The sequence below is a fragment of the Myotis lucifugus genome, unplaced genomic scaffold (assembly GCF_000147115.1).
Source record: "Myotis lucifugus unplaced genomic scaffold, Myoluc2.0 scaffold_599, whole genome shotgun sequence".
Lineage (NCBI taxonomy): Eukaryota > Metazoa > Chordata > Mammalia > Chiroptera > Vespertilionidae > Myotis > Myotis lucifugus.
In genome coordinates, this window is record NW_005871647.1 from 324658 (window position 1) to 335638 (window position 10981).

Consider the following 10981-nt stretch of genomic DNA (forward strand, 5'->3'; position numbering starts at 1 on the left):
TATTTCATCAGGATTTAGACATATGCAACCTACACACAAAATGTCATCTCTTTTATCTGTTACTTTTTAAAAATATATTTTTTTTATTGATTTTAGAGAGCGGAAGGGAGAGAGAGAAATAGAAACATCAATGATGAGAGAGAATCACTGATAGGCTGCTTCCTGCACGCCCCACACTGGAGATGGAATCTGCAACCCGGGCCTGTGCCCTGACCGGGAATCGAACCCTGACCTCCTGGTTCATGGGTTAATGCTCAACCACTGAGCCACACAGGCCAGGCTGTCTGTTTCTTTGTGGGGCTTCTTTACATGGAACAGCATCTCCTCTCACAGAGCCAGAGTGCCCACACCCAACTTTCTCTTCCTCTCTGTCCACTGGATCCCTGTAAAACCAAGAAGCTCTCGATGGTTGCTGGGCGGCCCAACTGCGGACATGCCCTCTGGCCTCGTCGCAGGGCAGATAAGCCAACCCAGGGACATTATGGAGCCTGTCCCTCCAGACAACGACCCCAACACATCATCACTGGACCGGCAGGGCCCGGAAACACTGCGCTGGAGAGAGGTGAGCGCACAGCCCATAGCTACTCGGTGGTCCACCCATCTGTGTTCTCAGAGACGGTCTCAGGGTCACCCTCCGAAGAGGGAGGTCGGTGCGTTCAGGGAGCCATATAACAGAGCCCCTACCACTCAGTAGACACTTTGGTTCCCTGATAAGACAACTGCTGTTTGTTATGGCAACTGCAGTTCTTGTCAATAAGACTCTCATTTCACGTGAGGCACTCATTCTGCGAGCCCTGGCCGACCACAGAAGCCGGCACCCTGGGTTACTGGGAGCAAGAGTGTGTTTGCTGAAACAGGGACTCTGAAAAACTGCACGGAGTATGGAATGGCCCACATCTCCTGTGCTGTGTCGTTAGGAAAATCGCGCTGGTTTGAAAGAACAGGCGCAGCGGTGCCGGGGCCTCCTCCTCGAGGCCGGCTTTCTCTAAATCGCTCTCAGGCGGCTCCCATCCATTCAACCAACACCGGCACGGAGCCCTCAATGCCCGGGGTGAGCACCGCTCCTACAAATGTGCTGAACTCACTGGCTCCATTTCTTGCAGGTTACTAAGGCGACCAGGAACCGTCCAAATTCGAGGCAAACGTATCCCAGAAGGAAGCCTTTCAACAGCAGAGGACGTGAATCGTTCCCACTTTCGCCTCTTTCTCGCCTCTCAACTCTGTCTTCCCGAGACTCTCTGCTGCGTCAAGCCCAATCCAGGGCGGTGCTTGGGCCACCCTGGGCGTGTCCCCCCCCCCCTCTTCCCCGCCTCCCCAGCTGGGCGATGGATCCAAATAAAGCTATTCTTGCCTGACCAGGGGTGGCTCAGGGGTTGAGCGCAGACCTGTGAACCAGGAGGTCATGGCTCAATTTAACAGTCAGGGCACATGCCTGGGTTTTGGGCACGCAAGGGGCAGCCAATCAATGATTCTCTCTCTTCGTTGACGTTTCTGTCTTTCTCTCCCTCTCCCTTCCCGTTTGAAATCAACAAAAATATATTTTAAAAAATAACAATAAGGCAATTCTTTATGCTTGTCTTTGATTTTACACTAATGGGTCTTATTCTTTGTACGTGGGAACTCCCGCCTCTGTTGGGGAAGAATTCAAACACCATCTTAGCCTATAGCACGCACAACACAGCTCTGGGTGGTTCGTCATGTTAAGCAGTTGGGGGGGGAAACTCAAAAATGTCATGAACTGCAAACATGTTGCAGAATGCAACTGCTGGTGTGCGCCAATCAGGTTTCGCTGGAGCACGCCCCAGCTCCCGCACGGGCCCCACGGTGGCTGCGTCGGGCTGTGGCGGCAGCAGTGATCGCTGCAACAGAGGCGAATGCCTAAAAATGTGCCGTCCGGCCTTCCGCGGACAAGGTTTCCCAGCTTTTTCTAGAACAGCCCCAATTTCACACGTTCGACCGCAGCCTTCCCACAATTACCCAAAGGTTTGGGAATTTTAACGTCAGCCTCGTTCATTCCACGCATAGGTAACGACCAGCCCTGCGCCGGGACGGTGCTGGACGCCGGGAGGTCGAGCCGGGCGGGCAGATGCGGTCCCTGTCCTCCCGGAGTTTCCACTTTGACGGTGGGCATGGCCCAATACCCAGGCGGCCACAGTGCTGCCTGCAACCTTGGACTCTCACGCACAGGATGCCATGGGCCGCGCACAGTAGGGCTACTTAACCAGACTGAGGCAGTGTCCCGGGCTCCCCACCCCTTGGGAGATCAGAGGGAAGAGAGGCAGAGAGAAGAGGGAGAGGGTGGAGGAGGCAGGAGGTGCAGGTGAGGCAGGTGCACACTAGGCCGACAGGACAGGACACCGGCCGGCTCACCGAGAGCAATGCCAGGGGCAGGGGGAGCCCTGCAGGCCCTTTGAAGAACCGGCCCCCACTCCGCCTCCCAGGCAGGGGCTCCCCCTGAAAGGCGGCCAAAATTCCTCAGGGCTACGGCGATCAGAGCTCCAGCCCCCTGTCCCACCCAGCGGGCTGCACAGGCCACCACACCCAGCACAGTCCACGCTGAAGCCACACGAGCACTAATCAGAAAGCAATGACACATATTAATAGCACAACCGCTCTTCAGCTTCATGTTGTTAAGTAGAAAACCCCAGATGAGAATCAGCAGCATCCCATCCCAGGCTGTCCATGTGGCGACGACGTGACAGTCCACATTCCTAAGGACACGTGCCCACTTTCCACGCCCTTAGCGTCCCCTATGCCTACGACGGCTCCACCAGGGACCAGGCAAATGTAGGCCCTGAAGCCACGAGGCTGTACACCTGGAGCTAGTCCACTACTGGGTGTCAGCTGACACTGAGAAGTAAAAATTACGCCATTTAAAATTAAGAATGAAAACTAAAATCAAATAAATTCCACGCCAGCCACGCGGAGCTGCTGAGCCACACACCACGTCGCCCCAAGCAGGTGGGCAGACAGATAAAGCCTACACCCGCGCGCGTGCAGGAATGAACCCCGGGACCCGCAGCGTGGATTTAGAGTCGCTGCCCAGGCTTGCTCCAATTTATTGCTCCACGCCAGGTAACCTGATTTTTCTTAAAGATAAAGTTAAAACTTATCTTCAGGCACTTGCAGAATTTATCAGGCGTGGACCCTAAATGTCGCCCGTAAAGATCAGGAAACATAAATCCAGTGGCCTCTCTCAGAAGCTGGGGTCTGTCAGGGAGCCGCGGTGACTCAGGTGCTGTCTGCTCAAGGTCAGGGCTGTCTGCTCAAGGTCAGGGCTGTCTGCTCAAGGTCAGGGCTGTCTGCTCAGGGTCTCGGCTGAGCATCTGGGTTGACCACACAGAGGCATCCCTCTGCCTCCAGCTGGGGTGCTGCTCCGTCAGACATGACCCTGACCAGGCGAGGGCCAGGCCATTTTGATTGGGGGGTGGGGGGAGGTGGTTGAGGGCAATGAAAACCTAAATTCTATGAAGATGCAAAGATAATGAAACCAGGGCTCATGTGGAACGAAGGGCACAGTGTTAAGAGAAAATGCAACCCCTTCAATTTCACGCATCCGATCGTGCATGTGCCATGTCTAGAAAGGAACCCGTGAGCCCCGAGTGGTAAGGAAGGGCACCCAGGGGTCGGATGGGAAAGTGAAGATGTCAGGAGGGCCCGGCCAGCACGGCTCAGGAGTTGAGCATCAACCTAGGAGCCAGGAGGTCACAGTTCAACTCCCAGTCAAGGCACATGTCTGGGTTGCGGGTTCCATTCCTAGCAGGGGCGTGCAGGAGGCAGCAGAACCGAGCTTGGAAAAGCGAGAAGGCGGGAGGTGAATGAAGGGTGTGTCCAGGCAGGCAGAGAGCACATGCAAGGGCACTGGGGCCTGCCAGGACACGCAGGCGGAGTGCCTCAGCGTCTGCGTATGAACATGCCACCCGCTGTCACCGAGGCAGGTCAGCTGGACGGAGTCCCACCCCTCCTGCAGGCCGGCGCCCCCGCTGTGGGTTTCCGTCCCCCCTCATCCTCCCCTTGGCTTCTCCAAGCGGATCCCGGAAGCGACAGCCCCAAAAAGCAATCTGAGGAAACCTGGCAGCCTGGCCACGGCGCCCGAAGGACCCAGACGCGGTCCCTCCCGCCTTTGAAAAATGAAGGACTTGAAGGTAAATCTTGGGAAGCGAATAGAAGCAGAGCAACTTGAAAGGAAAATAATCACATTCCCCTCCGGCTAAATCACGGTTGGCCCCCGGAAAAGTCAATTACACTGAGGAAAATGAAGTGTTATTTTAGAAAGGGGGGAAGGAGGCTTCATAACCGCCTTTATGGCAGCAAATAAAACTCCAAGAGCAAAGGCGTGAGTCCCTGTGTTTCTCACGTGTGGCGGCGGCCAGAACGTGGCTTCTCAGACCACATCCTGGGGGCGGTCCATGATTTCCCGGTCCCCTGTGCATCCTTCCTAGGACCTGACCTCTCCGAACCGGCTGACCCACAGCCGCCCAGACACCAAAGCCAAGGCGCCCGCGCCCCCCATCAGGCTTCCTGGCCACCTCCTCCCAACCCTCTCATCCACCACCGCCTTCAGGAATCAAGCCCTGCAGGTTTCTTCTGCTTCTCTAATGTGGTCAAAGCAAGAAGAGTGAGCAGCCAAGTGTGTGGAGGCTGCCAGTGGCTTGGGGACCCTTTGAAGCGGCCCCCCAACCTTCTGGCCCCATGTCCAGCGAGGCTGCGCCCCGCACTCTGCAGAGGTGGTTCTCGGGGGCCCTCCCGCCTCCAGGGACGCAGCAAAGTCAGAGCTCCCTTGGGTCGTCCCACTGGGGGTCAGGGCTGGGCGTGCTCCTTGCTCTGCTCCCTGACCCGGGCCTGGGATCGAGGGTGTGGATGCCAGGGATGCTGCTAAGCACCCACAATGCACCGACAGCCCCTCAGGACCCCAAATGATCCCATGCAGAATGTCATTCGTACGCAGGTCAGACACCCCACCCCCACCCCGTGCAGCGCAGCCTGGCACACGGTCCCGGCTGCTCCCAGGCAGCCTCCAGGGCAAGTTCCTTCCTGGCAGCGATCCTGAGCATTCAGAGGACAAGGCACTGAGCCTCAGACAAGGCACCTCCGGGGCAGCAGGCTACCAGGCAGAGCTGGCCCCTTGCTAGGAGCCACCGACTGACCACACACCCGCCTGGCCACGCACAGCTCCATCAGCCCAGGGTCTGCTTTAGGGACTCCAGATAAGAAATTAAGAAGGGAACCCACAGTGCTGTGAGCTCCAGGGGGTTAAGGGGGGTCGGGGGGAGGCCCCTGGTCCCCTCAATCCTGACCCCCTCCTGTGCTCTCTCCACTCCCTCCCCTCCCCCATCCACCCTCTTGCCTCAACACTCCCAGGCACTCAGGGCCATTGCTGCTGGGCCCTTAACATGCTTGCGAGCTCGCTCTCTCTCTCTCTCTCTCTCTCTCTCTCTCTCACACACACACACACACACACACACACACACACACACACACACACCCCTGTCCCCATAGCCCGGGCTGGGAACAAAGGCGCGGTCTCTTCGGGAAGGAAGGGGCAGGAGGGCCAGGGGAGGAGGCCAGCGATGGCGGGGGCGGGCGAGGCACAAGCCCTAGAAGCCAGGCAGAGAGGGGCATCAGAGCCGGTGACCTGGGGCCCCAGGCGCCCAGTGGACGGGAGCGGGGCCGGAAATGGGGCCAGAAGGTCAGGAGGACTCTACAAAGGGTTCCCCAGACCCCGGCGGTCACCACAGTCTGAGGAATCTGCCAAACCTTCAAACCCCAACGCTTGCAGAAACACACTGGACCTGTCGGATGAGCGTGAAAAACTCAACCAGATCCACATCCCTGCAAACCCCGACGCTCCCAAACCTGCAAACCCCGACGCTCCCAAACCTTAGCATTTCCGGCTGGAAAGGAGCCTGAGTGAAGATGAGGCTGATTCCAGGTCACTGTCCTCAGGCCCAGGACCCCATGCGCTCACCACAGCTACCAGGACGATGGGGTGTTGCAGGGGGTGAGGGTGCTCCACACGTGAGCCCCTGTGAGGGCCCCCACTTTCTCTCCAATTTGAGACAAACCTGAATTCTGAAGGACTGCTGACCTTCTACCAGAATAGTATAAGCTCCATGGTTTGGGATCCCCAGTGTCTAAGAAGGAAGCTGGAAGCAAATCAGAAGGAAGGAAGATGGAGGAAGGAAGGGAGGGGAGAAGGGGAGGGGAGGAGGGGAGGGAGAAGAGAGAAGGGGAGGGAAGGAGGGAGGGAAGGCGTTATCTAAAGGCTCAGTTTCCCTTTATCTCTCATTTCTCTGCGGCCCAGGACAATCTCAGGTGTCAGGGAAGCTGAGTCACACTTACAACCTTCATCACCATTCACCTTCTCGTAGGTTAACTGCCCAGGTTTGTTGCTCATACAGGAGGCTCCTCTGCTCTGTGTTAATCAATTACGAGACAACTTGTGTATAACAAATACAATAAACATCACACAACTGTAGGAGGAGCAGAGCACACTATGCCAAACTGCCCTTTCCATTAAAAAGCCGTTCACGCCATCACCAGAAGCTGCAAACTTTCTTCCTGGCAAGTGAGCAGCAGCAGGGTGAGCCATGCTGGTAACTGGGGATGGGCAGCCTGTCCTGAGGGTGCTTCCGCATCCATCAGCAGACAGGACCAGGCTCCCGCCTCCAGGGAAGGGTCCTGGCCGGGAAGGTAGGTAAGTGCCCCCCAGGCCGGATTCCAGGGGATTCCAGGCATTCTGGCTCCCACCCCAGGCTTCAGAGCAAGCGCACCACCTTCCAAGCCCAGGAGACTCCAACGGAACAGGAGTGAGGTCTGGGGGCTGTGACCATTTAGGACAACAGGATCCCACCGGCAGCCACAGGTGGGGGGGGCCATCTGAGAGCGGCCCTCCCAATGCTCCCAGCTCCACGGCCCACCCCCCAGGAGCACCTCTGGGCTGAGGACACAGTGAAGAACACCTGACCTCACAGGACACCTACGCACCGTCTGTCCTCACTCCCATCTCGCCACGTGGCCGCAGGGGTCTGGACATCTGTGCTGCCAGGTGACTCCGGGACTAGCAGGTGCGGGAACCTGCATCCCTGTGTCAGGGCCTCCAGGGCTAAGGGTCCCTCAGGACTCGGCCCGACCAGGGGAAGTGAGCGAGACAGGGGCACGGGGAGCTGATGCCCAGCCTCCTCTCCGTGCGGGGCCCCAGGTGTGCTAGGTCTGGCCGGGCACGGCGCTCTGGGCACAGAAACGTGAGCAGGAGGATGGGCGCACCCCCAGCAGCCAGCCCTAGCTCAGAAAGGAAATCGCGACCGTCACGCTCACACAAGAAAGCGGACCTAACGTGTCCAAGGAAGTTAAACAACATCGCTCCCGACGGCATATACATCTTCTATCGCACTCCCGAGGCAGAGCAGCGGCACTGCACCCCCCGGGGACTCGGGGTGACGTTTCTGATGAGAGATTTACCCAGGGGAGCTTCAGGGACCTGCCCCCTTCGGGACCCTGGCCTCCGATGGAACGTTAAAATTCTAGGAAAGCAATGAACATCTCCACGGACCCTCCCAGTTCCACAGCAGGGCTGCCCCAGCAACAAGGACCCAGTGACTTAGTCCCAGAGGGAGCCTGGGGGCCTGGGAGAGGATGATGCAGCTAGAGATTCAGGCTCCTCGGGCAGCACAAGTCTCCCCCTACAATCAGTGCAGAAGGAAGGAAACTGACATTTCCAAGCACAGAGCGGGGCCCGGCGTGGGCTCGGCGATCTCTCTTTGTTCCCAGACCTGCCCAACAAGGCCGGTGTCGTCACCGATTTTCCCAAGGAGAAGGCTTCAGGGAACCACTCGCCCCAACCACTCGGCAGCAAGGGGATGGCGCCGAGATCCCAGCCTCCGAACCCGTGGCCTTCTGGCATCTTCCGCATAGTCTCTCTCCAAGGCTCCCAGGAGAGAATTTAACAAGCCGACAGCCATCTCTCGAGGACGAAGCCGACTGCCTTTTGAGGGCAGAGAGTGGCTGTGTGTACACACATGCAGCGCCCACCGGCACGCAGGTCAAGGTTGAGCCTTCTCCTAGGAATCGCTGCCACTTCCTGTCCGGGCCTCCAGCCAACCCCTGGCCGTCCGGTCCGTCACCATCCGATCACAAGGAATGTCCAGGTTTCAACACAGAAACCAACGCGAGTCCTTAGGTTACATTCCATCAGCCTGGGGACGGAAGTGGGCTCCACGCTGCCAGCTCCCACCTCCGAATTCTCACCTCTGACCTCCCAGGTGTCCCCAACGCACTGGGAACCTGCCACCTGACAGAAAACATCACCCAGGAAATTGGGAGGAAAGGCTTTTACATCGTGATGATCAGAATGTTCTGGGCCGAGTCGTGCCCCCCAAACACAAAGGTTGACGTTCTAACCCCAGCACCTCAGAAGGTGGCAGTATTTGGAGTCTTCAAAGAAGTGATTAAGTAAAAGTTTAATAAATAAAAATAATAACAAACTTAAATAGCAGGAATTCCTGCTTTCTACCCTTGCAGATACCTAACAGCAAATGTTAACATTTCTGGCACTTGAATTCAGTCCGCCGCAGCTCAAGGGCATGTAGTCAAAGTGGAATAATAGAAACTTCCAGAAAACGAGAGGAGAAACCACCTGAGGAAAGAGACTTATGTACAATGAAAAGCGTTTTCCACTCGTGGGCTCAGAGCACAGTTAAGCATTCAGACTACATACACCAACACAGGCATGGGAGAGAATCTGTATTAAACATAAACACCTTAGGATCAAAGTGTGTGTCTGTTGCCTTTATAAAGAGGTACTCAAAATTCAGATCTTTCTAGTAACTGCAATGGCATTGCAGAGATGATGTTGCCAAGAGACACCTGTTGGTTTAGTCGCATGTCACTCACTGTTCTGTGGGGCTAGGAGTGAATCTCCCTGACAGCGACCTAGCTTTGGGGGGTCTGGAGAATGACCCCATTTCACTGTGCTCGTGTTCGACGTTTCATCACAATTCTGTTCTCCCATAATTCTGCCACTGGAACTGAATGCCCAATACAAACACTGCTCTTCTGTTTTTTAAGAGGTTAAAGTGAAATGGATTCACAGGCTGGGCCCTGACCCAATAGGACTGAGGCCCTTAGGAGAAGAGATTAGGACAGACACACCCAGAGGGACAACCAGTGAGAACAGCCCACGGCAAGTCCGGGGAGAGGCCTCCTGGGACACCCACCCTGCCAACACCTGGATCTGGGGATTCCAGCCTCCGACTGTGAGAAGAAAGAACTCCTGCCGCTCAGGCCCCCAGTCCGTGGTCCTTAAAGCAGCAAAAGAACACACATACTTCACACCTGGGTCTGAAGGACCGTCCTGAGTGCTTCCCACACATAACAAAAGCAAACTTAGGAAACATTCTGCCTATAGGCAGTTCCAACTATGGGAACATTGGTCCTCTACAGCCTGCCACTGAGACAGAGCTCAGGAGCCTCATTAGCATCCCATCAGAAAAGGTGGAAGCTAGAGCTGGAGAGGTTCAAAAACGGGCACCAGGGTGGAAGCGTGGCCCACGCTCAGGCTCACCAGGCCCCGGCCGGGCCACGCAGCCCGGCTGCGGTGGGTAATGGGAGGTGGCCAGTACTTTTCCCTTAGCTAAATCCATTAGCACCGAATCAGGGCTAACACTCAAACTCCTGCCGCTGGCCGGGTCCCCGCCTCCCGGCTGAACTCTCTGAAGCCCTTCTCAGGACCGAATGCGTGGGAAAGTCCCCCGCGGGCCTGGAAAGCAGGCTTCTCTCCGCGCTGGACCTGCCGACCGGCCACCACTCCATTCTCTGCTCTTCACACTGGACACCGGGCCCTTCCGTGAACAAAGTGGACAATTTCACCGCTCAGTGGCCCTGATCCTTCTGCCCCTCCCGCCAGCACCACCTCCACCAGCAGCCTTCCCTGGCCCCACGGCACAGGCACCCGCCCGAGGGGTCACCTCCCAAACTAAACCAGGATGCCCTTCAAGGATGGACTGCAAATCCAAGCCACAGCGACACCCTGCAGGCCTCCCGGGCGAGCTGAGACAGACCACCGGGACACAGCAAACGCTGCTGAGGTGGCCGGTACGTGGCTGCTGGGAATGCGGAACGGGACGGCCGCTCTGGAAGAGCCCGGCAGTTTCTTAAACAGCTAAGCATGTCACGACCACAGGACACGGCATGTGCGCTCCCGGGCGTGGAGCCCAGCAGAGGACGGCTTACGGTCACACGAAATCCCGCACGTGAACGTTCGTAGCAGCTTTATCAGTGCTCGCCAAACCCGCTGTCCTTCTGTGGGTGAGTGGTCCAGCCACACCACAGACCCCTCATGGACGAAAAGGACCACGGTATCCATTCGTGCAACAGGCTGTTGAGAATCCAGACACTAATGCTGATTGGCGGTAAAAAGAAGGCAACCCCAAAAGGTTACCTACCATGTGGTCCTGTTCATGGAACATTGTTGAAATGACAAAATTACAGAAACGGAGAACCCGTGAATGTTTGCCAGGGGGCATGTGGGGGGGCAGGTGGGTGTGGCTCCAAAGGGGCAACAGGAGGGGTCCCCGGGGGATGGAGATGCTCTGTATCCGTGTATCCATGTCAACATCCTGGTTCTCATAGTGAATTCGATGTGCAACACACAACCTTGGGGGACACTGGTGACGGGTACATAGGGTCTTGGTATTATTTCCTACAACTACAATTACCTGAAAATACACAGTTAAATGAGAGAGAGAGAGCAGAAGGAGGGAGGGAAGGAAGGAGAGGAAGGAAGGAAGGAAGGAAGGAAGGAAGGAAGGAAGGGCACACCACATGCTAGGGCACTGACACCCTTGCAGTCGCCGATGTACCCGGCAAAGGCCTCGCCAGCTGCCCTGCTCTCTCTCCATGCTTTCACACCTGCATCCTCAGGGGTGACCAGAGAATAAGAGAAAGAGCTAGTCCCACACTAAGACAATCCCGATAGGATGTC

At 56.7% G+C, this 10981-nt stretch overlaps 1 protein-coding gene across 1 annotated transcript in view; it reads right to left on the reverse strand.

Annotated features, from left to right (window-relative positions):
* LOC102416933 (dedicator of cytokinesis protein 1) overlaps window positions 1-7903 on the reverse strand; it is a 110922-nt gene extending 103019 nt beyond the window's left edge. Inside the window, exon 1 of the mRNA XM_023745882.1 lies at window positions 7773-7903. Coding sequence (XP_023601650.1) covers window positions 7773-7903 — 131 coding nt within the window. The remainder of the gene's footprint in view (window positions 1-7772) is intronic.
* Window positions 7904-10981: the final 3078 nt, after the last annotated feature.